Source organism: Pygocentrus nattereri, chromosome 15 (genome assembly GCF_015220715.1).
Source record: "Pygocentrus nattereri isolate fPygNat1 chromosome 15, fPygNat1.pri, whole genome shotgun sequence".
NCBI lineage: Eukaryota > Metazoa > Chordata > Actinopteri > Characiformes > Serrasalmidae > Pygocentrus > Pygocentrus nattereri.
In genome coordinates, this window is record NC_051225.1 from 28,140,758 (window position 1) to 28,167,138 (window position 26,381).

Genomic DNA, 26,381 nt, shown 5'->3' on the forward strand with positions numbered 1-26,381 from the left:
ACTGAAATTAAAAAACACTGTTCTAAAACAGTAAGATAGACTTGCTAATCAGCTGTTTAGTTGAAAATTGGATATATAATGAGACAGAATGCTAAACCCTGCAGTGTTGTGGACCACAAGTGCTGCAGTATAACACAGAACAGTGGTTCTCATCTCCAGTCCTGGAGACCTACTGCCCCACAGAATTCACTCTCCCCAACCAGAGGTGGAAAATTTAGGCTCAAATGGTAAAATTCTCCCACATTTTTGGACACCTTTGCTGTTGGTCTAAGCTAATAAGAGAGGGAGTTGTAAGAAGGGTTTAATAATTAGCTGATTTAATGCTGCTGTGTCTAATACACTTATACCACAGCAACAGAGGAGCTACACTCAGCAACTGTAAACCTATGAAGTGAAAATTGTCACAAATGTAGGTACAAAGTAGATAAACCAAACAGCTGGCAACTCAGTATGTAGTGCACTTAATAGCATACTTAAAATTACAAATATTAAACTGGTGTGATTGATAAAAATGAACCAATTAAACTATATGTGGTGTGTCTTAAGAAAGGCAGAAATGTTAAAAGCCCTGTAGTCTCGCCAACAGCTGCTGGACATGTTTCTCCAGGCAGTCCCACAGAGTGAGGGGCAGGGATCCAGGGTCCATATAAACATGCTCCTCACTGCCGAAGATCTCCTCCAGCAGGAGCATTGCCTCATCCTGAAAGAGAGACAGAACAAGTGTTATGCTATTATATTATGCTAATTTACACAGTATCAGTTGAAACAGTAAGAAAAGAATTCTACTCGTTCACTTGTGTTATTAATGATGTTGATGTGCTACTTACCTGGAGCAGGAACAAGTACTTGTCAGCCCTGGGTCTCCTCTGCATGCTGACAGGACTGAAAGAACACATCATGTCCACCAAGCGCCCAAGGAAACCTCCTGGTGTCTGGAATAGAGACGAAAAATGTGAGCATAAGTATTTGCTACAATAATCAGAGTAAGAGTCTTTATCTGAGATCTAGTGTTACATCTCACATTCTACTGAATATAACTATATCCATATGGAGAGCCAGTGATTACAGCACTGAGATGCTTAATAATGTATCTAATACAGGACACAAAGTCACACTTGATTCTAAGAAAGAGAGGAGTTTCTTACTGGATAGATCGGAGGCCTCGCTCCCTGCAGCACTCCCATCAGCACCAACTCAAAGACAATGTCTAAGAGGTTGAAGTGCTGAATCTAACCGGATAACAAACATTAGTGTTACAGTCTCACTCACTGTAGTAAAACAATGATCATGTTCAGAACTGTGGCCAAGAGAGCATGAACTCACACCAATTTGTGCCAGCTCAGTGCAAATAGCTTCACGATGTGAAGCATCCTGAGCAAAGGCTACCAGGGTAGCATATGCCTCCTGGAAGGCTGGAAGCTCCTGCAGGAAAAAGAAATATATTCGTTTCATTGTTTGTTCGTGAGATTATTCAGATTATACAGTTCAGATTGATGTGTTTTGTTACCCTGGCATTTCGGGCAGCCAGGCCACCAAGAATGACCCTGCCTGCTATGCTGATGTATTTTGCATGGTGGCTGTTGCTCAGAACAAGCTGTAGAATGAAACCAAGAAAATGGCTGTCAGAAAACAACAACTAAACATGCACTGGTGTATAAAGACAGAGTTACTCAGTATTGAGAACGAAGTTTCATCTGATAGACTTACAGTGAAAGCCTGGCGCAATGCTGAGAGCCTCAGGGGAAAGTTGGAACTCTTTGAGGCAAAGTAGGTACTGCAATGACAAAACAAATTTCATATATGTGAACACTTTGTAAATATCATTTGAAATAAATTGAACTAAGAGAGCTTTAATTTGCACAGCAAAAAGATGAAAAGTAAATTACTTACTATAAAGCAGGCACTTGATATGCCTCAGGAGGCACAGTGAGATCTGCAGCTGCCTATAATATCATATATGAAATTCTCACTACCTGACCAAATAAAATTCTGAAAATGTAGACAGAATTGATACGAGCAGTTTGCATAGTCTTACCTCAGGAGCAATCTGGGTGGAAGAAGGCAACTCTGATGCTGAATGAGGTGGAGAGGGTGGCAGCAGTGGAGCCTGCGGACAGAAAATTTGTTGGCTCTGAGGAGATGTCGAATTTCCAGATGCCTGTAACACCAAATATGCAGTACAGTGAGTTCCAGTAAAATGGAACAGTGTGTTGGTTAATATAAGACATATAAGCTGTAAGTTCTGAATAACAAAGTCATTATTTTATGGTACTTGAGTAGCAAAATCTTCATATCGCTCACTTAGAAAGTACCAGTTAATAGCTAAATAAACAACTTTCTAAAACCGTCCCTAAATACATGAATCCATCTTACTTACTGCTGACAAAATACATAAGAGCAGTGTGCATGGTGTTACCTCAGGAGCACTCTGCTCCATGGATGCTGGGTCTCTTTGAGGCTGAGGTGGAGACGGTACCACTGGTGTAACATGTGGAGACAACCATTCCTGGCACGGGGAAGACGAATCATCTCCAGCTGCCTGTAATGGCAAACATATAGCACTTATGACTGAAAAATAAAACTGCTGAAAACGTAGGGAGGGTTGATAAAAGTCTGTTTATTCGTACCTCAGCAGCACTCTCACTAGGGGACTCTGGGTCAAGCTGAGGCTCAGGCAGTGGCACCAGGGAAGAGGATGCTGATGGATGGCTCTGTGGTGCTGCATCATCTCTGGCTGCCTATAATGTAGAATATACAGGACTTATTACTAAAAAATACTGCTGAAAAACCTGGTTAGAACTGGTAAGAGTCTTTTCTTTTTCTTACCTCAGCAGCACTCTCGCTACGAGACTCTGGATCAGGCTGAGGCTCAGGCAGTAGCATCAATGGAGAGGATGCTGATGGATAGCTCTGTGGTACTACATCATCTCTGGCTGCCTATAATGTCAAATATACAGGACTTATTACTGAAAAAAACTGCTGAAAAACATGGTTAGAACTGGTAAGAGTCGTGTCTTTTAATTACCTCAGCAGCACTCTCGCTAGGAGACTCTGAGTCAAGCTGAGGCTCAGGCAGTAGCACCAGTGGAGAGGGTGCTGATGGATGGCTCTGTGGTGCTGCATCATCTCTGGCTGCCTATAATGTCAAATATACAGGACTCATTACTGAAAAAACTGCTGAAAACGTGGTTAGAACTGGTAAGAGTCTTTTCTTTTTCTTACCTCAGCAGCACTCTCGCTACGAGACTCTGGATCAGGCTGAGGCTCAGGCAGTAGCATCAATGGAGAGGATGCTGATGGATGGCTCTGTGGTGCTGCATCATCTCTGGCTGCCTATAATATAGAATATACAGGACTTATTACTAAAAAAAACTGCTGAAAAACATGATTAGAACTGGTAAGAGTCGTTTCTTTTTCTTACCTCAGCAGCACTCTCGCTAGGAGACTCTGGGTCAAGCTGAGGCTCAGGCAGTAGCACCATTGAAGAGGATGCTGATGGATAGCTCTGTGGTACTACATCATCTCTGGCTGCCTATAATGTCAAATATACAGGACTTATTACTGAAAAAAACTGCTGAAAAACATGGTTAGAACTGGTAAGAGTCTTTTCTTTTTCTTACCTCAGCAGCACTCTCGCTACGAGACTCTGGATCAGGCTGAGGCTCAGGCAGTAGCACCAGTGAAGAGGATGCTGATGGATGGCTCTGTGGTGCTGCACCATCTCTGGCTGCCTATAATGTCAAATATACAGGACTTATTACTGAAAAAAACTGCTGAAAAAGATGATTAGAACTGGTAAGAGTCGTGTCTTTTAATTACCTCAGCAGCACTCTCGCTAGGAGACTCTGAGTCAAGCTGAGGCCCAGGCAGTAGCACCAGTGGAGAGGATGCTGATGGATGGCTCTGTGGTGCTGCATCATCTCTGGCTGCCTATAATGTCAAATATACAGGATTTATTACTGAAAAAAACTGCTGAAAAACATGGTTAGAACTGGTAAGAGTCTTTTCTTTTTCTTACCTCAGCAACACTCTCGCTACGAGACTCTGGATCAGGCTGAGGCTCAGGCAGTAGCATCAATGGAGAGGATGCTGATGGATAGCTCTGTGGTACTGCATCATCTCTGGCTGCCTATAATGTCAAATATACAGGACTTATTACTGAAGAAAACTGCTGAAAAACATGGTTAGAACTGGTAAGAGTCGTGTCTTTTAATTACCTCAGCAGCACTCTCGCTAGGAGACTCTGAGTCAAGCTGAGGCTCAGGCAGTAGCACCAGTGGAGAGGGTGCTGATGGATGGCTCTGTGGTGCTGCATCATCTCTGGCTGCCTATAATGTCAAATATACAGGACTTATTACTGAAAAAAACTGCTGAAAAACATGGTTAGAACTGGTAAGAGTCGTTTCTTTTTCTTACCTCAGCAGCACTCTCGCTACGAGACTCTGGATCAGGCTGAGGCTCAGGCAGTAGCACCAGTGGAGAGGGTGCTGATGGATGGCTCTGTGGTGCTGCATCATCTCTGGCTGCCTATAATGTAGAATATACAGGACTTATTACTAAAAAAACTGCTGAAAAAGATGATTAGAACTGGTAAGAGTCTTTTCTTTTTCTTACCTCAGCAGCACTCTCAATAGGAGACTCTGGGTCATGCTGAGGCTCAGGCAGTAGCACCAGTGGAGAGGATGCTGATGGATGGCTCTGTGGTGCTGCATCATCTCTGGCTGCCTATAATGTCAAATATACAGGACTTATTACTGAAAAAAACTGCTGAAAAACATGGTTAGAACTGGTAAGAGTCGTGTCTTTTAATTACCTCAGCAGCACTCTCGCTAGGAGACTCTGAGTCAAGCTGAGGCTCAGGCAGTAGCACCAGTGGAGAGGGTGCTGATGGATGGCTCTGTGGTGCTGCATCATCTGTGGCTGCCTATAATGTCAAATATACAGGACTCATTACTGAAAAAACTGCTGAAAACGTGGTTAGAACTGGTAAGAGTCTTTTCTTTTTCTTACCTCAGCAGCACTCTCGCTACGAGACTCTGGATCAGGCTGAGGCTCAGGCAGTAGCACCAGTGAAGAGGATGCTGATGGATGGCTCTGTGGTGCTGCACCATCTCTGGCTGCCTATAATGTCAAATATACAGGACTTATTACTGAAAAAAACTGCTGAAAAAGATGATTAGAACTGGTAAGAGTCTTTTCTTTTTCTTACCTCAGCAGCACTCTCGCTAGGAGACTCTGGGTCAGGCTGAGGCTCAGGCAGTAGCACCAGTGGAGAGGATGCTGATGGATGGCTCTGTGGTGCTGCATCATCTCTGGCTGCCTATAATGTCAAATATACAGGACTTATTACTGAAAAAAACTGCTGAAAAACATGGTTAGAACTGGTAAGAGTCTTTTCTTTTTCTTACCTCAGCAGCACTCTCGCTATGAGACTCTGGGTCAAGCTGAGGCTCAGGCAGTAGCACCAGTGGAGAGGATGCTGATGGATGGCTCTGTGGTGCTGCATCATCTCTGGCTGCCTATAATGTCAAATATACAGGATTCATTACTGAAAAAAACTGCTGAAAAACATGGTTAGAACTGGTAAGAGTCGTTTCTTTTTCTTACCTCAGCAGCACTCTCGCTAGGAGACTCTGGGTCAAGCTGAGGCTCAGGCAGTAGCACCAGTGAAGAGGATGCTGATGGATGGCTCTGTGGTGCTGCACCATCTCTGGCTGCCTATAATGTCAAATATACAGGACTTATTACTGAAAAAAACTGCTGAAAAAGATGATTAGAACTGGTAAGAGTCTTTTCTTTTTCTTACCTCAGCAGCACTCTCACTAGGAGACTCTGGGTCAGGCTGAGGCTCAGGCAGTAGCACCAGTGGAGAGGATGCTGATGGATGGCTCTGTGGTGCTGCATCATCTCTGGCTGCCTATAATTTCAAATATACAGGACTTATTACTGAAAAAAACTGCTGAAAAACATGGTTAGAACTGGTAAGAGTCTTTTCTTTTTCTTACCTCAGCAGCACTCTCGCTATGAGACTCTGGGTCAAGCTGAGGCTCAGGCAGTAGCACCAGTGGAGAGGATGCTGATGGATGGCTCTGTGGTGCTGCATCATCTCTGGCTGCCTATAATGTCAAATATACAGGATTTATTACTGAAAAAAACTGCTGAAAAACATGGTTAGAACTGGTAAGAGTCTTTTCTTTTTCTTACCTCAGCAGCACTCTCGCTACGAGACTCTGGATCAGGCTGAGGCTCAGGCAGTAGCATCAATGGAGAGGATGCTGATGGATAGCTCTGTGGTGCTGCATCATCTCTGGCTGCCTATAATGTCAAATATACAGGACTTATTACTAAAAAAAACTGCTGAAAAACATGGTTAGAACTGGTAAGAGTCGTTTCTTTTTCTTACCTCAGCAGCACTCTCGCTAGGAGACTCTGGGTCAAGCTGAGGCTCAGGCAGTAGCACCAGTGAAGAGGATGCTGATGGATGGCTCTGTGGTGCTGCACCATCTCTGGCTGCCTATAATGTCAAATATACAGGACTTATTACTGAAAAAAACTGCTGAAAAAGATGATTAGAACTGGTAAGAGTCTTTTCTTTTTCTTACCTCAGCAGCACTCTCACTAGGAGACTCTGGATCAGGCTGAGGCCCAGGCAGTAGCACCAGTGGAGAGGATGCTGATGGATGGCTCTGTGGTGCTGCATCATCTCTGGCTGCCTATAATGTCAAATATACAGGATTTATTACTGAAAAAAACTGCTGAAAAACATGGTTAGAACTGGTAAGAGTCTTTTCTTTTTCTTACCTCAGCAACACTCTCGCTACGAGACTCTGGATCAGGCTGAGGCTCAGGCAGTAGCATCAATGGAGAGGATGCTGATGGATAGCTCTGTGGTACTGCATCATCTCTGGCTGCCTATAATGTCAAATATACAGGACTTATTACTGAAAAAACTGCTGAAAAACATGGTTAGAACTGGTAGAGTCTTTTCTTTTCTTACCTCAGCAGCACTCTCGCTACGAGACTCTGGATCAAGGCTGAGGCTCAGGCAGTAGCATCAATGGAGAGGATGCTGATGGATAGGCTCTGTGGTACTGCATCATCTCTGGCTGCCTATAATGTCAAATATACAGGACTTATTACTGAAAAAAACTGCTGAAAACATGGTTAGAACTGGTAAGAGTCGTGTCTTTTAATTACCTCAGCAGCACTCTCGCTAGGAGACTCTGAGTCAAGCTGAGGGCTCAGGCAGTAGCACCAGTGGAGAGGGTGCTGATGGATGGCTCTGTGGTGCTGCATCATCTCTGGCTGCCTATAATGTCAAATATACAGGACTTATTACTGAAAAAACTGCTGAAAAAGATGATTAGAACTGGTAAGAGTCGTTTCTTTTTCTTACCTCAGCAGCACTCTCGCTAGGAGACTCTGAGTCAAGCTGAGGCTCAGGCAGTAGCACCAGTGAAGAGGGATGCTGATGGATAGCTCTGTGGTACTGCACCATCTCTGGCTGCCTATAATGTCAAATATACAGGACTTATTACTGAAAAAAACTGCTGAAAAAGATGATTAGAACTGGTAAGAGTCGTTTCTTTTTCTTACCTCAGCAGCACTCTCGCTAGGAGACTCTGGGATCAAGGCTGAGGCTCAGGCAGTAGCACCAGTGAAGAGGATGCTGATGGATAGCTCTGTGGTACTACATCATCTCTGGCTGCCTATAATGTCAAATATACAGGACTTATTACTGAAAAAAACTGCTGAAAAAGATGATTAGAACTGGTAAGAGTCGTTTCTTTTATTACCTCAGCAGCACTCTCGCTAGGAGACTCTGGAGTCAAGCTGAGGCTCAGGCAGTAGCACCAGTGGAGAGGATGCTGATGGATGGCTCTGTGGTGCTGCATCATCTCTGGCTGCCTATAATGTCAAATATACAGGATTTATTACTGAAAAAAACTGCTGAAAAACATGGTTAGAACTGGTAAGAGTCTTTTCTTTTTCTTACCTCAGCAAGCACTCTCGCTACGAGACTCTGGATCAGGCTGAGGCTCAGGCAGTAGCATCAATGGAGAGGATGCTGATGGATAGCTCTGTGGTACTGCATCATCTCTGGCTGCCTATAATGTCAAATATACAGGACTTATTACTGAAGAAAACTGCTGAAAAACATGGTTAGAACTGGTAAGAGTCGTGTCTTTTAATTACCTCAGCAGCACTCTCGCTAGGAGACTCTGAGTCAAGCTGAGGCTCAGGCAGTAGCACCAGTGGAGAGGATGCTGATGGATGGCTCTGTGGTGCTGCATCATCTCTGGCTGCCTATAATGTCAAATATACAGGACTTATTACTGAAAAAACTGCTGAAAAACATGGTTAGAACTGGTAAGAGTCGTTGTCTTTTATTACCTCAGCAGCACTCTCGCTAGGAGACTCTGGATCAGGCTGAGGCTCAGGCAGTAGCACCAGTGGAGAGGGTGCTGATGGATGGCTCTGTGGTGCTGCATCATCTCTGGCTGCCCTATAATGTCAAATATACAGGACTTATTACTGAAAAAAACTGCTGAAAAACATGGTTAGAACTGGTAAGAGTCGTTTCTTTTTCTTACCTCAGCAGCACTCTCGCTACGAGACTCTGGGTCATGCTGAGGCTCAGGCAGTAGCACCAGTGGAGAGGATGCTGATGGATGGCTCTGTGGTGCTGCATCATCTCTGGCTGCCTATAATGTCAAATATACAGGACTTATTACTGAAAAAAACTGCTGAAAAACATGGTTAGAACTGGTAAGAGTCGTGTCTTTTAATTACCTCAGCAGCACTCTCGCTAGGAGACTCTGAGTCAAGCTGAGGCTCAGGCAGTAGCACCAGTGGAGAGGGTGCTGATGGATGGCTCTGTGGTGCTGCATCATCTGTGGCTGCCTATAATGTCAAATATACAGGACTCATTACTGAAAAAAACTGCTGAAAACGTGGTTAGAACTGGTAAGAGTCTTTTCTTTTCTTACCTCAGCAGCACTCTCGCTACGAGACTCTGGATCAGGCTGAGGCTCAGGCAGTAGCACCAGTGAAGAGGATGCTGATGGATGGCTCTGTGGTGCTGCACCATCTCTGGCTGCCTATAATGTCAAATATACAGGACTTATTACTGAAAAAACTGCTGAAAAAGATGATTAGAACTGGTAAGAGTCGTTTCTTTTTCTTACCTCAGCAGCACTCTCGCTAGGAGACTCTGGGTCAGGCTGAGGCTCAGGCAGTAGCACCAGTGGAGAGGATGCTGATGGATGGCTCTGTGGTGCTGCATCATCTCTGGCTGCCTATAATGTCAAATATACAGGACTTATTACTGAAAAAAACTGCTGAAAAAGATGATTAGAACTGGTAAGAGTCTTTTCTTTTTCTTACCTCAGCAGCACTCTCGCTATGAGACTCTGGGTCAAGCTGAGGCTCAGGCAGTAGCACCAGTGGAGAGGATGCTGATGGATGGCTCTGTGGTGCTGCATCATCTCTGGCTGCCTATAATGTCAAATATACAGGATTCATTACTGAAAAAAACTGCTGAAAAACATGGTTAGAACTGGTAAGAGTCGTTTCTTTTTCTTACCTCAGCAGCACTCTCGCTAGGAGACTCTGGGTCAAGCTGAGGCTCAGGCAGTAGCACCAGTGAAGAGGATGCTGATGGATGGCTCTGTGGTGCTGCACCATCTCTGGCTGCCTATAATGTCAAATATACAGGACTTATTACTGAAAAAAACTGCTGAAAAAGATGATTAGAACTGGTAAGAGTCTTTTCTTTTTCTTACCTCAGCAGCACTCTCACTAGGAGACTCTGGGTCAGGCTGAGGCTCAGGCAGTAGCACCAGTGGAGAGGATGCTGATGGATGGCTCTGTGGTGCTGCATCATCTCTGGCTGCCTATAATTTCAAATATACAGGACTTATTACTGAAAAAAACTGCTGAAAAACATGGTTAGAACTGGTAAGAGTCTTTTCTTTTTCTTACCTCAGCAGCACTCTCGCTATGAGACTCTGGGTCAAGCTGAGGCTCAGGCAGTAGCACCAGTGGAGAGGATGCTGATGGATGGCTCTGTGGTGCTGCATCATCTCTGGCTGCCTATAATGTCAAATATACAGGATTTATTACTGAAAAAAACTGCTGAGAAACATGGTTAGAACTGGTAAGAGTCTTTTCCTTTTCTTACCTCAGCAGCACTCTCGCTACGAGACTCTGGATCAGGCTGAGGCTCAGGCAGTAGCATCAATGGAGAGGATGCTGATGGATAGCTCTGTGGTGCTGCATCATCTCTGGCTGCCTATAATGTCAAATATACAGGACTTATTACTAAAAAAAACTGCTGAAAAACATGGTTAGAACTGGTAAGAGTCGTTTCTTTTTCTTACCTCAGCAGCACTCTCGCTAGGAGACTCTGGGTCAAGCTGAGGCTCAGGCAGTAGCACCAGTGAAGAGGATGCTGATGGATGGCTCTGTGGTGCTGCACCATCTCTGGCTGCCTATAATGTCAAATATACAGGACTTATTACTGAAAAAAACTGCTGAAAAAGATGATTAGAACTGGTAAGAGTCTTTTCTTTTTCTTACCTCAGCAGCACTCTCACTAGGAGACTCTGGATCAGGCTGAGGCCCAGGCAGTAGCACCAGTGGAGAGGATGCTGATGGATGGCTCTGTGGTGCTGCATCATCTCTGGCTGCCTATAATGTCAAATATACAGGATTTATTACTGAAAAAAACTGCTGAAAAACATGGTTAGAACTGGTAAGAGTCTTTTCTTTTTCTTACCTCAGCAACACTCTCGCTACGAGACTCTGGATCAGGCTGAGGCTCAGGCAGTAGCATCAATGGAGAGGATGCTGATGGATAGCTCTGTGGTACTGCATCATCTCTGGCTGCCTATAATGTCAAATATACAGGACTCATTACTGAAAAAACTGCTGAAAAACATGGTTAGAACTGGTAAGTCTTTTCTTTTTCTTACCTCAGCAGCACTCTCGCTACGAGACTCTGGATCAGGCTGAGGCTCAGGCAGTAGCACCAGTGGAGAGGATGCTGATGGATGGCTCTGTGGTGCTGCATCATCTCTGGCTGCCTATAATGTCAAATATACAGGATTTATTACTGAAAAAAACTGCTGAAAAACATGGTTAGAACTGGTAAGAGTCGTGTCTTTTAATTACCTCAGCAGCACTCTCGCTAGGAGACTCTGAGTCAAGCTGAGGCTCAGGCAGTAGCACCAGTGGAGAGGGTGCTGATGGATGGCTCTGTGGTGCTGCATCATCTCTGGCTGCCTATAATGTCAAATATACAGGACTCATTACTGAAAAACCTGCTGAAAAACATGGTTAGAACTGGTAAGTCTTTTCTTTTTCTTACCTCAGCAGCACTCTCGCTACGAGACTCTGGATCAGGCTGAGGCTCAGGCAGTAGCATCAATGGAGAGGATGCTGATGGATAGCTCTGTGGTACTGCATCATCTCTGGCTGCCTATAATGTCAAATATACAGGACTTATTACTGAAAAAAACTGCTGAAAAACATGGTTAGAACTGGTAAGAGTCGTGTCTTTTAATTACCTCAGCAGCACTCTCGCTAGGAGACTCTGAGTCAAGCTGAGGGTCAGGCAGTAGCACCAGTGGAGAGGGTGCTGATGGATGGCTCTGTGGTGCTGCATCATCTCTGGCTGCCTATAATGTCAAATATACAGGACTTATTACTGAAAAAACTGCTGAAAACGTGGTTAGAACTGGTAAGAGTCTTTTCTTTTTCTTACCTCAGCAGCACTCTCGCTAGGAAACTCTGAGTCAAGCTGAGGCTCAGGCAGTAGCACCAGTGGAGAGGGTGCTGATGGATGGCTCTGTGGTGCTGCACCATCTCTGGCTGCCTATAATGTCAAATATACAGGACTTATTACTGAAAAAAACTGCTGAAAAAGATGATTAGAACTGGTAAGAGTCTTTTCTTTTTCTTACCTCAGCAGCACTCTCACTAGGAGACTCTGGGTCAGGCTGAGGCTCAGGCAGTAGCACCAGTGGAGAGGGTGCTGATGGATGGCTCTGTGGTGCTGCACCATCTGTGGCTGCCTATAATGTCAAATATACAGGACTTATTACTGAAAAACCTGCTGAAAAACATGGTTAGAACTGGTAAGAGTCTTTTCTTTTTCTTACCTCAGCAGCACTCTCGCTATGAGACTCTGGGTCAAGCTGAGGCTCAGGCAGTAGCACCAATGGAGAGGATGCTGATGGATGGCTCTGTGGTGCTGCATCATCTCTGGCTGCCTATAATGTCAAATATACAGGACTTATTACTGAAAAAAACTGCTGAAAAACATGGTTAGAACTGGTAAGAGTCGTTTCTTTTTCTTACCTCAACAGCACTCTCGCTACGAGACTCTGGGTCAAGCTGAGGCTCAGGCAGTAGCACCAGTGGAGAGGATGCTGATGGATGGCTGTGTGGTGCTGCACCATCTCTGGCTGCCTATAATGTCAAATATACAGGACTTATTACTGAAAAAAAACTGCTGAAAATGATGATTAGAACTGGTAAGAGTCTTTTCTTTTTCTTACCTCAGCAGCACTCTCACTAGGAGACTCTGGATCAGGCTGAGGCCCAGGCAGTAGCACCAGTGGAGAGGATGCTGATGGATGGCTCTGTGGTGCTGCATCATCTCTGGCTGCCTATAATGTCAAATATACAGGATTTATTACTGAAAAAAACTGCTGAAAAACATGGTTAGAACTGGTAAGAGTCGTGTCTTTTAATTACCTCAGCAGCACTCTCGCTAGGAGACTCTGAGTCAAGCTGAGGCTCAGGCAGTAGCACCAGTGGAGAGGGTGCTGATGGATGGCTCTGTGGTGCTGCATCATCTCTGGCTGCCTATAATGTCAAATATACAGGACTTATTACTGAAAAAAACTGCTGAAAAAGATGATTAGAACTGGTAAGAGTCTTTTCTTTTTCTTACCTCAGCAGCACTCTCACTAGGAGACTCTGGGTCAGGCTGAGGCTCAGGCAGTAGCACCAGTGGAGAGGATGCTGATGGATGGCTCTGTGGTGCTGCATCATCTCTGGCTGCCTATAATGTCAAATATACAGGACTTATTACTGAAAAAAACTGCTGAAAAACATGGTTAGAACTGGTAAGAGTCTTTTCTTTTTCTTACCTCAGCAGCACTCTCGCTATGAGACTCTGGGTCAAGCTGAGGCTCAGGCAGTAGCACCAGTGGAGAGGATGCTGATGGATGGCTCTGTGGTGCTGCATCATCTCTGGCTGCCTATAATGTCAAATATACAGGACTTATTACTGAAAAAACTGCTGAAAAACATGGTTAGAACTGGTAAGAGTCTTTTCTTTTTCTTACCTCAGCAGCACTCTCGCTATGAGACTCTGAGTCAAGCTGAGGCTCAGGCAGTAGCACCAGTGGAGAGGATGCTGATGGATGGCTCTGTGGTGCTGCATCATCTCTGGCTGCCTATAATGTCAAATATACAGGACTTCATTACTGAAAAAACTGCTGAAAAACATGGTTAGAACTGGTAAGAGTCTTTTCTTTTTCTTACCTCAGCAGCACTCTCGCTACGAGACTCTGGTCAGGCTGAGGCTCAGGCAGTAGCACCAGTGGAAGAGGATGCTGATGGATGGCTCTGTGGTGCTGCACCATCTCTGGCTGCCTATAATGTCAAATATACAGGACTTATTACTGAAAAAACTGCTGAAAAAGATGATTAGAACTGGTAAGAGTCTTTTCTTTTTCTTACCTCAGCAGCACTCTCGCTAGGAGACTCTGGGTCAGGCTGAGGCTCAGGCAGTAGCACCAGTGGAGAGGATGCTGATGGATGGCTCTGTGGTGCTGCATCATCTCTGGCTGCCTATAATGTCAAATATACAGGACTTATTACTGAAAAAAACTGCTGAAAAACATGGTTAGAACTGGTAAGAGTCTTTTCTTTTTCTTACCTCAGCAGCACTCTCGCTATGAGACTCTGGGTCAAGCTGAGGCTCAGGCAGTAGCACCAGTGGAGAGGATGCTGATGGATGGCTCTGTGGTGCTGCATCATCTCTGGCTGCCTATAATGTCAAATATACAGGATTTATTACTGAAAAAAACTGCTGAAAAACATGGTTAGAACTGGTAAGAGTCTTTTCTTTTTCTTACCTCAGCAAGCACTCTCGCTACGAGACTCTGGATCAGGCTGAGGCTCAGGCAGTAGCATCAATGGAGAGGATGCTGATGGATGGCTCTGTGGTGCTGCATCATCTCTGGCTGCCTATAATTTCAAATATACAGGACTTATTACTAAAAAAAACTGCTGAAAAACATGGTTAGAACTGGTAAGAGTCGTTTCTTTTCTTACCTCAGCAGCACTCTCGCTACGAGACTCTGGATCAGGCTGAGGCTCAGGCAGTAGCACCAGTGGAGAGGATGCTGATGGATGGCTCTGTGGTGCTGCATCATCTCTGGCTGCCTATAATGTCAAATATACAGGACTTATTACTGAAAAAACTGCTGAAAAACATGGTTAGAACTGGTAAGAGTCGTTTTCTTTTTCTTACCTCAGCAGCACTCTCAGCTAGGAGACTCTGGGTCAGGCTGAGGCTCAGGCAGTAGCATCAATGGAGAGGATGCTGATGGATGGCTCTGTGGTGCTGCATCATCTCTGGCTGCCTATAATGTCAAATATACAGGACTTATTACTGAAAAAAACTGCTGAAAAACATGGTTAGAACTGGTAAGAGTCGTTTCTTTTTCTTACCTCAACAGCACTCTCGCTACGAGACTCTGGGTCAAGCTGAGGCTCAGGCAGTAGCACCAGTGGAGAGGATGCTGATGGATGGCTGTGTGGTGCTGCACCATCTCTGGCTGCCTATAATGTCAAATATACAGGACTTATTACTGAAAAAAACTGCTGAAAAAGATGATTAGAACTGGTAAGAGTCTTTTCTTTTTCTTACCTCAGCAGCACTCTCACTAGGAGACTCTGGATCAGGCTGAGGCTCAGGCAGTAGCACCAGTGGAGAGGATGCTGATGGATGGCTCTGTGGTGCTGCATCATCTCTGGCTGCCTATAATGTCAAATATACAGGATTTATTACTGAAAAAAACTGCTGAAAAACATGGTTAGAACTGGTAAGAGTCGTGTCTTTTAATTACCTCAGCAGCACTCTCGCTAGGAGACTCTGAGTCAAGCTGAGGCTCAGGCAGTAGCACCAGTGGAGAGGGTGCTGATGGATGGCTCTGTGGTGCTGCATCATCTCTGGCTGCCTATAATGTCAAATATACAGGACTTATTACTGAAAAAAACTGCTGAAAAAGATGATTAGAACTGGTAAGAGTCTTTTCTTTTTCTTACCTCAGCAGCACTCTCACTAGGAGACTCTGGGTCAGGCTGAGGCTCAGGCAGTAGCACCAGTGGAGAGGATGCTGATGGATGGCTCTGTGGTGCTGCATCATCTCTGGCTGCCTATAATGTCAAATATACAGGACTTATTACTGAAAAAAACTGCTGAAAAACATGGTTAGAACTGGTAAGAGTCTTTTCTTTTTCTTACCTCAGCAGCACTCTCGCTATGAGACTCTGGGTCAAGCTGAGGCTCAGGCAGTAGCACCAGTGGAGAGGATGCTGATGGATGGCTCTGTGGTGCTGCATCATCTCTGGCTGCCTATAATGTCAAATATACAGGATTTATCACTGAAAAAAACTGCTGAAAAACATGGTTAGAACTGGTAAGAGTCTTTTCTTTTTCTTACCTCAGCAGCACTCTCGCTATGAGACTCTGAGTCAAGCTGAGGCTCAGGCAGTAGCACCAGTGGAGAGGGTGCTGATGGATGGCTCTGTGGTGCTGCATCATCTCTGGCTGCCTATAATGTCAAATATACAGGACTTATTACTGAAAAAACTGCTGAAAACATGGTTAGAACTGGTAAGAGTCTTTTCTTTTTCTTACCTCAGCAGCACTCTCGCTACGAGACTCTGGATCAAGGCTGAGGCTCAGGCAGTAGCACCAGTGAGAGGATGCTGATGGATGGCTCTGTGGTGCTGCATCCATCTCTGGCTGCCTATAATGTCAAATATACAGGACTTATTACTGAAAAAAACTGCTGAAAAAGCATGATTAGAACTGGTAAGAGTCTTTTCTTTTTCTTACCTCAGCAGCACTCTCGCTAGGAGACTCTGGGTCAGGCTGAGGCTCAGGCAGTAGCACCAGTGGAGAGGATGCTGATGGATGGCTCTGTGGTGCTGCATCATCTCTGGCTGCCTATAATGTCAAATATACAGGACTTATTACTGAAAAAAAACTGCTGAAAAACATGGTTAGAACTGGTAAGAGTCTTTTCTTTTTCTTACCTCAGCAGCACTCTCGCTATGAGACTCTGGGTCAAGCTGAGGCTCAGGCAGTAGCACCAGTGGAGAGGATGCTGATGGATGGCTCTGTGGTGCTGCATCATCTCTGGCTGCCTATAATGTCAAATATACAGGATTTATTACTGAAAAAAACTGCTGAAAAACATGGTTAGAACTGGTAAGAGTCTTTTCTTTTTCTTACCTCAGCAACACTCTCGCTACGAGACTCTGGATCAGGCTGAGGCTCAGGCAGTAGCATCAATGGAGAGGATGCTGATGGATGGCTCTGTGGTGCTGCATCATCTCTGGCTGCCTATAATTTCAAATATACAGGACTTATTACTAAAAAAAACTGCTGAAAAACATGGTTAGAACTGGTAAGAGTCGTTTCTTTTTCTTACCTCAGCAGCACTCTCGCTACGAGACTCTGGATCAGGCTGAGGCTCAGGCAGTAGCATCAATGGAGAGGATGCTGATGGATGGCTCTGTGGTGCTGCATCATCTCTGGCTGCCTATAATTTCAAATATACAGGACTTATTACTAAAAAAAACTGCTGAAAAACATGGTTAGAACTGGTAAGAGTCTTTTCTTTTTCTTACCTCAGCAGCACTCTCGCTACGAGACTCTGGGTCAAGCTGAGGCTCAGGCAGTAGCACCAGTGAAGAGGATGCTGATGGATGGCTCTGTGGTGCTGCACCATCTCTGGCTGCCTATAATGTCAAATATACAGGACATATTACTGAAAAAAACTGCTGAAAAAGATGATTAGAACTGGTAAGAGTCTTTTCTTTTTCTTACCTCAGCAGCACTCTCACTAGGAGACTCTGGGTCAGGCTGAGGCTCAGGCAGTAGCACCAGTGGAGAGGATGCTGATGGATGGCTCTGTGGTGCTGCATCATCTCTGGCTGCCTATAATTTCAAATATACAGGACTTATTACTGAAAAAAACTGCTGAAAAACATGGTTAGAACTGGTAAGAGTCTTTTCTTTTTCTTACCTCAGCAGCACTCTCGCTATGAGACTCTGGGTCAAGTTGAGGCTCAGGCAGTAGCACCAGTGGAGAGGATGCTGATGGATGGCTCTGTGGTGCTGCATCATCTCTGGCTGCCTATAATGTCAAATATACAGGATTTATTACTGAAAAAAACTGCTGAAAAACATGGTTAGAACTGGTAAGAGTCTTTTCTTTTTCTTACCTCAGCAGCACTCTCGCTACGAGACTCTGGATCAGGCTGAGGCTCAGGCAGTAGCATCAATGGAGAGGATGCTGATGGATGGCTCTGTGGTGCTGCATCATCTCTGGCTGCCTATAATGTCAAATATACAGGACTCATTACTGAAAAAACTGCTGAAAACGTGGTTAGAACTGGTAAGAGTCTTTTCTTTTTCTTACCTCAGCAGCACTCTCGCTACGAGACTCTGGATCAGGCTGAGGCTCAGGCAGTAGCACCAGTGAAGAGGATGCTGATGGATGGCTCTGTGGTGCTGCACCATCTCTGGCTGCCTATAATGTCAAATATACAGGACTTATTACTGAAAAAAACTGCTGAAAAAGATGATTAGAACTGGTAAGAGTCGTGTCTTTTAATTACCTCAGCAGCACTCTCGCTAGGAGACTCTGAGTCAAGCTGAGGCCCAGGCAGTAGCACCAGTGGAGAGGATGCTGATGGATGGCTCTGTGGTGCTGCATCATCTCTGGCTGCCTATAATGTCAAATATACAGGATTTATTACTGAAAAAAACTGCTGAAAAACATGGTTAGAACTGGTAAGAGTCTTTTCTTTTTCTTACCTCAGCAACACTCTCGCTATGAGACTCTGGATCAGGCTGAGGCTCAGGCAGTAGCATCAATGGAGAGGATGCTGATGGATAGCTCTGTGGTACTGCATCATCTCTGGCTGCCTATAATGTCAAATATACAGGACTCATTACTGAAAAAACTGCTGAAAAACATGGTTAGAACTGGTAAGAGTCTTTTCTTTTTCTTACCTCAGCAGCACTCTCGCTACGAGACTCTGGATCAGGCTGAGGCTCAGGCAGTAGCATCAATGGAGAGGATGCTGATGGATAGCTCTGTGGTACTGCATCATCTCTGGCTGCCTATAATGTCAAATATACAGGACTTATTACTGAAAAAAACTGCTGAAAAACATGGTTAGAACTGGTAAGAGTCGTGTCTTTTAATTACCTCAGCAGCACTCTCGCTACGAGACTCTGAGTCAAGCTGAGGCTCAGGCAGTAGCACCAGTGGAGAGGGTGCTGATGGATGGCTCTGTGGTGCTGCATCATCTCTGGCTGCCTATAATGTCAAATATACAGGACTTATTACTGAAAAAACTGCTGAAAACGTGGTTAGAACTGGTAAGAGTCTTTTCTTTTTCTTACCTCAGCAGCACTCTCGCTAGGAAACTCTGAGTCAAGCTGAGGCTCAGGCAGTAGCACCAGTGGAGAGGGTGCTGATGGATGGCTCTGTGGTGCTGCACCATCTCTGGCTGCCTATAATGTCAAATATACAGGACTTATTACTGAAAAAAACTGCTGAAAAAGATGATTAGAACTGGTAAGAGTCTTTTCTTTTTCTTACCTCAGCAGCACTCTCACTAGGAGACTCTGGGTCAGGCTGAGGCTCAGGCAGTAGCACCAGTGGAGAGGATGCTGATGGATGGCTCTGTGGTGCTGCATCATCTCTGGCTGCCTATAATGTCAAATATACAGGACTTATTACTGAAAAACCTGCTGAAAAACATGGTTAGAACTGGTAAGAGTCTTTTCTTTTTCTTACCTCAGCAGCACTCTCGCTATGAGACTCTGGGTCAAGCTGAGGCTCAGGCAGTAGCATCAATGGAGAGGATGCTGATGGATGGCTCTGTGGTGCTGCATCATCTCTGGCTGCCTATAATGTCAAATATACAGGACTTATTACTGAAAAAAACTGCTGAAAAACATGGTTAGAACTGGTAAGAGTCGTTTCTTTTTCTTACCTCAGCAGCACTCTCGCTACGTGACTCTGGATCAGGCTGAGGCTCAGGCAGTAGCATCAGTGGAGAGGATGCTGATGGATGGCTCTGTGGTACTGCATCATCTCTGGCTGCCTATAATGTCAAATATACAGGACTCGTTACTGAAAAAACTGCTGAAAACGTGGTTAGAACTGGTAAGAGTCTTTTCTTTTTCTTACCTCAGCAGCACTCTCGCTACGAGACTCTGGATCAGGCTGAGGCTCAGGCAGTAGCATCAATGGAGAGGATGCTGATGGATGGCTCTGTGGTGCTGCATCATCTCTGGCTGCCTATAATGTCAAATATACAGGACTTATTACTAAAAAAAACTGCTGAAAAACATGGTTAGAACTGGTAAGAGTCTTTTCTTTTTCTTACCTCAGCAGCACTCTCGCTAGGAGACTCTGTGTCAAGCTGAGGCTCAGGCAGTAGCACCAGTGAAGAGGATGCTGATGGATGGCTCTGTGGTGCTGCACCATCTCTGGCTGCCTATAATGTCAAATATACAGGACTTATTACTGAAAAAAACTGCTGAAAAAGATGATTAGAACTGGTAGGAGTGTTTTCTTTTTCTTACCTCAGCAGCACTCTCACTAGGAGACTCTGGGTCAGGCTGAGGCTCAGGCAGTAGCACCAGTGGAGAGGATGCTGATGGATGGCTCTGTGGTGCTGCATCATCTCTGGCTTCCTATAATGTCAAATATACAGGACTCATTACTGAAAAAACTGCTGAAAACGTGGTTAGAACTGGTAAGAGTCTTTTCTTTTTCTTACCTCAGCAGCACTCTCGCTACAAGACTCTGGATCAGGCTGAGGCTCAGGCAGTAGCATCAATGGAGAGGATGCTGATGGATGGCTCTGTGGTGCTGCATCATCTCTGGCTGCCTATAATTTCAAATATACAGGACTTATTACTAAAAAAACTGCTGAAAAACATGGTTAGAACTGGTAAGAGTCGTTTCTTTTTCTTACCTCAGCAGCACTCTCGCTAGGAGACTCTGGGTCAAGCTGAGGCTCAGGCAGTAGCACCAGTGAAGAGGATGCTGATGGATGGCTCTGTGGTGCTGCACCATCTCTGGCTGCCTATAATGTCAAATATACAGGACTTATTACTGAAAAAAACTGCTGAAAAACATGGTTAGAACTGGTAAGAGTCTTTTCTTTTTCTTACCTCAGCAGCACTCTCACTAGGAGACTCTGGGTCAGGCTGAGGCTCAGGCAGTAGCATCAATGGAGAGGATGCTGATGGATGGCTCTGTGGTGCTGCATCATCTCTGGCTGCCTATAATGTCAAATATACAGGACATATTACTGAAAAAAACTGGTGAAAAACATGGTTAGAACTGGTAAGAGTCTTTTCTTTTTCTTACCTCAGCAGCACTCTCACTACGAGACTCTGGGTCAAGCTGAGGCTCAGGCAGTAGCACCAATGGAGAGGATGCTGATGGATGGCTCTGTGGTGCTGCATCATCTCTGGCTGCCTATAATGTCAAATATACAGGACATATTACTGAAAAAAACTGCTGAAAAACATGGTTAGAACTGGTAAGAGTCTTTTCTTTTTCTTACCTCAGCAGCACTCTCACTAGGAGACTCTGGGTCAGGCTGAGGCTCAGGCAGTAGCACCAGTGAAGAGGATGCTGATGGATGGCTCTGTGGTGCTGCATCATCTCTGGCTTCCTATAATGTCAAATATACAGGACTTATTACTGAAAAAAACTGCTGAAAAACATGGTTAGAACTGGTAAGAGTCTTTTCTTTTTCTTACCTCAGCAGCACTCTCGCTATGAGACTCTGGATCAGGCTGAGGCTCAGGCAGTAGCACCAGTGGAGAGGATGCTGATGGATGGCTCTGTGGTGCTGCATCATCTCTGGCTGCCTATAATGTCAAATATACAGGACTTATTGGTGAAAAAAAACTGCTGAAAAACATGGTTAGAACTGGTAAGAATCTTTTCTTTTCTTACCTCAGCAGCACTCTCGCTACGAGACTCTGGGTCAGGCTGAGGCACAGCTAGTGGCACCGGTGGACAGGGTGCCGATGGATGGCGCTGGGGTGCTGCATAATCTCCAGGTGCCTAAAATTCCAAACAAGCAGAAAGTATTAATGATAAATAAAACTCTGAAAATGCAGTTCTATCAGATAACATTAATCTGTATAACTTCACCTCAAGAGCATTTGGACAGAAAAATCCTGGGTTTGAAGGAGTCCTCAGTGGTGGCTGAGGTGGGGAAGGAGGCCTCAGAGGACTTTGAGGAGGCGCAGTAGGCTCATGTGGAGAGCATACAGTTGCAGGTGCTAGGAATATAAAATATAACAGAATATTACGTTTGTCATGTAACTGCGATGATTAAAATACAATTAAAACAATTGGTTTGTTTTAATTGGTTTGATGCCAGTGCTGCTTCACGGTATGTCTGATCATGACACCACCCGTGTGACATACACTGAATAAAAATGTCATTTTTTGTATTTTGCTGTTATTTAGAACATTTGAACAACCTGTACAGCTATTGTGGTTTACTGTCCAAAAAGTTGCTGAAAACACTGCACGTATGAGCAAATGCTCTTTTATTTTGAACAGGCACTTTAACAGCAGCAAGACATGCCACGCCCAGTGCTAACCACAACATTAAACACAAATGGGGAGTAAGGAGGAAGGACACGACGTTTGAGGAAAGCAGACACTTCTAGGTACATTACAAAGTCCACTGTCCTCGGACACAAGTTAACAAAGTAATACAAATACACTAATAACAACAATAACAACAACAACAACACATCAGTAACAAAAGAACAATAATCGTCCTTTTATCGAGTAACAGAAATGGTCATAATTTTACACCTTATTTACATCTTAATCCCACAGAATTAAATGGACAGTTTTTTTTATTTTCCTTTAAGATTGATAAGATTATTTTATTAATAATTTTTATATTATTGTTACTGTACTAATATAGGATAAATAAGTTCTGTTCTGATTGGCTGCCCTGTATTGTGCCTTATTTAAAAGCACTCAGAACTTTTCCTAGAAATTCATTATAACTGGGCGGGGCTACACAGCTGTAGGCTAAATTAATATGTAAATTAGTTGCTTCTCCTGACAATACAGAAACAATGAATTCTAAACAGGATGTTCTTACAACAGTTTCCATATATGGACCATGGACCGGGTAATAAATGGTACTGTTTGGCGTTATATGAGCACTTTAAAGGCTTCAGACGTTTGGTTCCTATCACTACTACGTTGGGGACAACAAGTTTCTCAAGAATGACACATTTCATATCAAAACACTAAGAATGAGTTTTGTTTACATTTAAATGATGTAGGTGTGCAGAAAGTGGGGGGGGGGGGGCGGGGGGCAAGAGATTTGCCCTTTAATCTCAGTTTTGAACGTAAACAGATGGAGACGATTTGACGACTTTCCTTCATTAGTTAGCATCTTACTCTGTATCTAGTTTACTAGCGAGATAATTTCAGAGTTAATGTTTATGTAGCTCCGATTCCAGACCATAAACAAGAAGAAATTATATAGTAAGACACTTAATAGTCAATAAAGCAGTCAATAAAGAAACTAAGCTAACTAACTAGCTACTTAACTATGTTAACTAGGTTAGCTACTTACGCTAACAACTCAAATATGAGCTATCTATCTAGCTGGAATAATTCTGCTATTTGAGCGGTTCTGTTGGTGTAAACGCCGTTTATTAGTAATTATTTTTGGCTGTTCTTGTGTCTTTCTGTACCTTCGATGGCGGTCAGCTCTTCTGCCTCCTCTCTGCTCCTCTTCTGCCGATTCCTCCGTCTGGAAAAATAATAAACGGTCGCCGCGGCGGCGGCAGCGCCGGCCACACACAGCAGGGGGCGCCAGTTGACGGCAGAAGGAAGACGGCTGCAAAAAGCAAAACGCTGCATTAGTCCGGTTCAAGTTCGGTGTCGGAGCTCAGGATAAACGGCTGGTCTGTACTGGTTTCGGAGATCGAATGAAGATCAACGCTCTTTTTCACCCGTTTAGAGCGATGATGGAGCGCCTAGTGTTCCATTTCACTGCGGCACAGTGAGATTCCAGAGTTTAAATCCAAACCTGTTTACAGCGCTTGGGCTCCGTGGAACGAGGAGTAATCAAGGCACCAACAGGCGCCTGTTTGAAGCCCCGTGTCCTGCATAAGCACTGATGAGCTGGTGTCCCGCACTGTTTCCCTGGTTCGCGTCTGTTAATTGCAATGACTAGTGGCTGTGTTTGAGCAGGAAAGTGTCCAAGCATTGCTGGACACCGGGCCTCTATATATCTGTAATCGTGTGTCCTCCTTTCCCTTCATTTGCACTGTTTATTCCTGTTTTAGCTGTTCACTCTGAGGAGGAGAAGAACAGATGCAAGATTATATAGAAGCTGGTCAGCTTGTGTTCATGTGCCCTGAGACGTTAAATGATAATAAATGAAAATAAATAAATGAATAAATTGTAAAATCTATCGTTTTTTTGTTTTTTGTCCATCCTTCCACCATTAATTACAAAAGATTTCAACACAATTTTCACAATTTCTTTGCATTGTTTCCACATCCACTCACATCTGGCCAAATCCATGAGCTCAAAGCCCACATCCCTCTCGGACCACCTCCGTTTGCCTGCAGTGCTGTGAATGGGTTTACTGTGACAGTGCTGTAGATCTAATACCACATTTTGCTGTGTGAGAGAAACACTTCATCAGCAGAAAGTCTGATTTCTGCTTTACAAAGTCTCTAAGATGTAAACAAATAAGTCAGAATTATTCACAGTGGTGGTGAAAGGAACCAGATAACTGAAGAGTTTAATCACCAAAATAATTTTCATACATTTACTGCTTCCATTCATAAAAATGATCAGTATTACTGCAGAAATCAGAGTAGTACGTCTGATTGTGAGGCTGTGCTTCTAATTCAGGATCACCTGATATGTCAACTCACCTGGTAACATGAGAAGCGCTGCATGGAGCAAAATGATTGAGAAGACTCTGACTATAGAACCCAAGATTATCTACTGCTGTACACCATTAGAAATGTTTGCAGAGGAATTTTTTCCATTTTCCACTGTAACTGTGAAACTACCAAGTCTTGGTTGGTCCCAGAGTGAGACATTAATCTGAAATTAGAAATTTCCATAAATGAATCATGCAAAGATGGACAGCAGTGGCAAGAATTTCAAAAATCCACGGTGGCACCAAGAAGACCAAAATAAAAAGCATGATGAGGACACATCCGAGCAGGTGGGCAGTGAGGAATGCTGACAGGAGCTAAGCTGGCATTAGTTTATAGCAAAGTGACTGTTGAAATTATGTCATATTTAAGATAAAAGCTTTTGCCAGTATTCATGTCATTACAAACTAGCCATCTTAGCTATCTCAGAGGAGTGTATAAATACTAAATAAGCAAGAAATTAAAAAAATTAAAATGCACAGATTTTAGAAAAAGTTATTCTACACGACAGCCAAGCTGTATGTGTGTGTTTGTTTGTGTTTGGTGTGTGTGTGTATGTGTGTGTGTGTGTGTGTGTGTGTGTGTGTGTGTGTGTGTGTGTCTAGAGTTTAAGGTGAGCTGGTCTGCATCATGTGACACTTAGTCTGAAAACATGTCCCACTTAGGCCCTGCACTAGAAGAAGTTCAACTTAAACTACTGAAGACCAGACCTAAACTATGGACCCCCAACCTAACTCAGCCTGCAATTATAAAATAATAAATAATAAAAATAATGAAATAAAAAATAATAATAAAACTGAAACTATCACTTTTCAGAAAATAAAAACTGAACTAAAGCTATTAATGTACCCTTAAAATGAACTGAAATTAAACTAAAATCAAAAACTAAATGAAATTAAAAACTAATGGAACTTTCAGAACTAGTTATAGTAAAGCTGGTTTTGATATCAGAGAAACTACGCTTAAGTATCTAGCCTGAAATGTTGTGCACTTGACTCATGAAAATAATTCATTCACTGATCTACATGAGCTTTAAAACATGAGCTGGGTGTTAAAAACAACTATGAATAGCTATAATATGGCTACTCACATAAAATACAGTGTAGACTGATCACACAGATACTGCACGCCTGCACTTTAAATATCTATATTGTGTATTTATAGTGGCACGGTGGCATGGTGGGTAGCGCTGTTGCCTCACAGCAAGGAGGGCCTGGGTTCGATTCCCCGGCCGGGTAACCAGGGTCCTCTCTGTGTGGAGTTTGTATGTTCTCCCCGTGTCTGCGTGGGTTTCCTCCGGTTTCCTCCCACGGTCCAAAGACATGCAGTCAGGCCAATTGGACATGCTAAATTGCCCCTAGGTGTGATTGTGTGAGTGACTGTCTGTGTCTGTCTGTCTGCCCTGCAAAGGACTGGCGACCTGTCCAGGGTGTATCCTGCCTTTCGCCCGAAGACTGCTGGGATAGGCTCCAGCGCGACCCTGACGGAGAAGCGGCTTAGAGGATGGATGGATGGATGTATTTATAGTGTATATTTGTTGTTCTGTTCATTTTTTTTCATCTTTCATCATTTGTTCTGTATATCCACAGACTAATAGACTACTTAACATGATATTAACAGCCTCTTCTTTAATTCCACAGACATTTAGCATCACATTTGTAAATATCTGCACTAAGCTGCATGCTGGTACTGATATTCAGATGAAGAATTTTAAAATCTTGGATTAATCTTGAAAAAGGCCTTTTCTGAATAACTGCATATAATAATATGACCATGTTTAACAGGCTTGTTCACTGTCAGTTTGTGGATAAGGCATCAGCCTCTGGAGCTGGGGACTGTGAGTTCGGGTCCCACCTAGGTTGCTCTTCTGCCCTGGATCCAAGCCAGCTTTTGGAACACCCATCCTGAGTTGAAAAGGATGTGTCTAAAATGTGCAGTACCATGAGTGTCTGGATGTGCTGTTCTCTCCAGGTTTATCATGAACACAGATCACCCAGCAGAGGAGCCTGTATGACACACAAAACTGGGAACAGTGCTAGTCAGAGAAACCTCTCCACAATGGCACCTGCAGAAACGTCCCTAACAA

At 44.0% G+C, this 26,381-nt stretch overlaps 1 protein-coding gene across 1 annotated transcript in view; it reads right to left on the reverse strand.

Annotated features, from left to right (window-relative positions):
- Positions 1 to 23,259, reverse strand: part of LOC108411662 (nascent polypeptide-associated complex subunit alpha, muscle-specific form-like) — a 24,312-nt gene extending 1,053 nt beyond the window's left edge. The window contains exons 1-83 of the mRNA XM_037545082.1: positions 23,090 to 23,259; positions 21,510 to 21,640; positions 21,309 to 21,419; positions 21,110 to 21,220; positions 20,911 to 21,021; positions 20,712 to 20,822; positions 20,513 to 20,623; positions 20,314 to 20,424; positions 20,116 to 20,226; positions 19,919 to 20,029; positions 19,720 to 19,830; positions 19,521 to 19,631; positions 19,324 to 19,434; positions 19,125 to 19,235; positions 18,927 to 19,037; positions 18,728 to 18,838; positions 18,531 to 18,641; positions 18,332 to 18,442; positions 18,134 to 18,244; positions 17,935 to 18,045; positions 17,736 to 17,846; positions 17,539 to 17,649; positions 17,340 to 17,450; positions 17,141 to 17,251; positions 16,942 to 17,052; positions 16,743 to 16,853; positions 16,544 to 16,654; positions 16,345 to 16,455; positions 16,145 to 16,255; positions 15,747 to 15,857; positions 15,548 to 15,658; positions 15,349 to 15,459; positions 15,150 to 15,260; positions 14,951 to 15,061; positions 12,763 to 12,873; positions 12,564 to 12,674; positions 12,364 to 12,474; positions 12,165 to 12,275; positions 11,967 to 12,077; positions 11,768 to 11,878; positions 11,571 to 11,681; positions 11,372 to 11,482; positions 11,176 to 11,286; positions 10,977 to 11,087; positions 10,781 to 10,891; positions 10,582 to 10,692; positions 10,383 to 10,493; positions 10,184 to 10,294; positions 9,985 to 10,095; positions 9,786 to 9,896; positions 9,587 to 9,697; positions 9,388 to 9,498; positions 9,189 to 9,299; positions 8,991 to 9,101; positions 6,404 to 6,514; positions 6,205 to 6,315; positions 6,006 to 6,116; positions 5,807 to 5,917; positions 5,608 to 5,718; positions 5,409 to 5,519; positions 5,210 to 5,320; positions 5,011 to 5,121; positions 4,814 to 4,924; positions 4,615 to 4,725; positions 4,417 to 4,527; positions 4,218 to 4,328; positions 4,019 to 4,129; positions 3,820 to 3,930; positions 3,621 to 3,731; positions 3,422 to 3,532; positions 3,223 to 3,333; positions 3,026 to 3,136; positions 2,827 to 2,937; positions 2,628 to 2,738; positions 2,417 to 2,539; positions 2,036 to 2,158; positions 1,891 to 1,943; positions 1,708 to 1,774; positions 1,508 to 1,594; positions 1,324 to 1,422; positions 1,146 to 1,229; positions 828 to 932; positions 1 to 700 (exon numbers count right to left, since the gene is read on the reverse strand). The exon at positions 1 to 700 is cut by the window's left edge and continues 1,053 nt beyond it. Of these exons, the coding sequence (XP_037400979.1) occupies positions 560 to 700; positions 828 to 932; positions 1,146 to 1,229; positions 1,324 to 1,422; positions 1,508 to 1,594; positions 1,708 to 1,774; positions 1,891 to 1,943; positions 2,036 to 2,158; positions 2,417 to 2,539; positions 2,628 to 2,738; positions 2,827 to 2,937; positions 3,026 to 3,136; positions 3,223 to 3,333; positions 3,422 to 3,532; positions 3,621 to 3,731; positions 3,820 to 3,930; positions 4,019 to 4,129; positions 4,218 to 4,328; positions 4,417 to 4,527; positions 4,615 to 4,725; positions 4,814 to 4,924; positions 5,011 to 5,121; positions 5,210 to 5,320; positions 5,409 to 5,519; positions 5,608 to 5,718; positions 5,807 to 5,917; positions 6,006 to 6,116; positions 6,205 to 6,315; positions 6,404 to 6,514; positions 8,991 to 9,101; positions 9,189 to 9,299; positions 9,388 to 9,498; positions 9,587 to 9,697; positions 9,786 to 9,896; positions 9,985 to 10,095; positions 10,184 to 10,294; positions 10,383 to 10,493; positions 10,582 to 10,692; positions 10,781 to 10,891; positions 10,977 to 11,087; positions 11,176 to 11,286; positions 11,372 to 11,482; positions 11,571 to 11,681; positions 11,768 to 11,878; positions 11,967 to 12,077; positions 12,165 to 12,275; positions 12,364 to 12,474; positions 12,564 to 12,674; positions 12,763 to 12,873; positions 14,951 to 15,061; positions 15,150 to 15,260; positions 15,349 to 15,459; positions 15,548 to 15,658; positions 15,747 to 15,857; positions 16,145 to 16,255; positions 16,345 to 16,455; positions 16,544 to 16,654; positions 16,743 to 16,853; positions 16,942 to 17,052; positions 17,141 to 17,251; positions 17,340 to 17,450; positions 17,539 to 17,649; positions 17,736 to 17,846; positions 17,935 to 18,045; positions 18,134 to 18,244; positions 18,332 to 18,442; positions 18,531 to 18,641; positions 18,728 to 18,838; positions 18,927 to 19,037; positions 19,125 to 19,235; positions 19,324 to 19,434; positions 19,521 to 19,631; positions 19,720 to 19,830; positions 19,919 to 20,029; positions 20,116 to 20,226; positions 20,314 to 20,424; positions 20,513 to 20,623; positions 20,712 to 20,822; positions 20,911 to 21,021; positions 21,110 to 21,220; positions 21,309 to 21,419; positions 21,510 to 21,640; positions 23,090 to 23,258 (9,174 nt within the window). The 5' untranslated portion in view covers position 23,259 and the 3' untranslated portion in view covers positions 1 to 559. The remainder of the gene's footprint in view (positions 701 to 827; positions 933 to 1,145; positions 1,230 to 1,323; positions 1,423 to 1,507; positions 1,595 to 1,707; positions 1,775 to 1,890; positions 1,944 to 2,035; positions 2,159 to 2,416; positions 2,540 to 2,627; positions 2,739 to 2,826; positions 2,938 to 3,025; positions 3,137 to 3,222; positions 3,334 to 3,421; positions 3,533 to 3,620; positions 3,732 to 3,819; positions 3,931 to 4,018; positions 4,130 to 4,217; positions 4,329 to 4,416; positions 4,528 to 4,614; positions 4,726 to 4,813; positions 4,925 to 5,010; positions 5,122 to 5,209; positions 5,321 to 5,408; positions 5,520 to 5,607; positions 5,719 to 5,806; positions 5,918 to 6,005; positions 6,117 to 6,204; positions 6,316 to 6,403; positions 6,515 to 8,990; positions 9,102 to 9,188; positions 9,300 to 9,387; positions 9,499 to 9,586; positions 9,698 to 9,785; positions 9,897 to 9,984; positions 10,096 to 10,183; positions 10,295 to 10,382; positions 10,494 to 10,581; positions 10,693 to 10,780; positions 10,892 to 10,976; positions 11,088 to 11,175; positions 11,287 to 11,371; positions 11,483 to 11,570; positions 11,682 to 11,767; positions 11,879 to 11,966; positions 12,078 to 12,164; positions 12,276 to 12,363; positions 12,475 to 12,563; positions 12,675 to 12,762; positions 12,874 to 14,950; positions 15,062 to 15,149; positions 15,261 to 15,348; positions 15,460 to 15,547; positions 15,659 to 15,746; positions 15,858 to 16,144; positions 16,256 to 16,344; positions 16,456 to 16,543; positions 16,655 to 16,742; positions 16,854 to 16,941; positions 17,053 to 17,140; positions 17,252 to 17,339; positions 17,451 to 17,538; positions 17,650 to 17,735; positions 17,847 to 17,934; positions 18,046 to 18,133; positions 18,245 to 18,331; positions 18,443 to 18,530; positions 18,642 to 18,727; positions 18,839 to 18,926; positions 19,038 to 19,124; positions 19,236 to 19,323; positions 19,435 to 19,520; positions 19,632 to 19,719; positions 19,831 to 19,918; positions 20,030 to 20,115; positions 20,227 to 20,313; positions 20,425 to 20,512; positions 20,624 to 20,711; positions 20,823 to 20,910; positions 21,022 to 21,109; positions 21,221 to 21,308; positions 21,420 to 21,509; positions 21,641 to 23,089) is intronic.
- Positions 23,260 to 26,381: the final 3,122 nt, after the last annotated feature.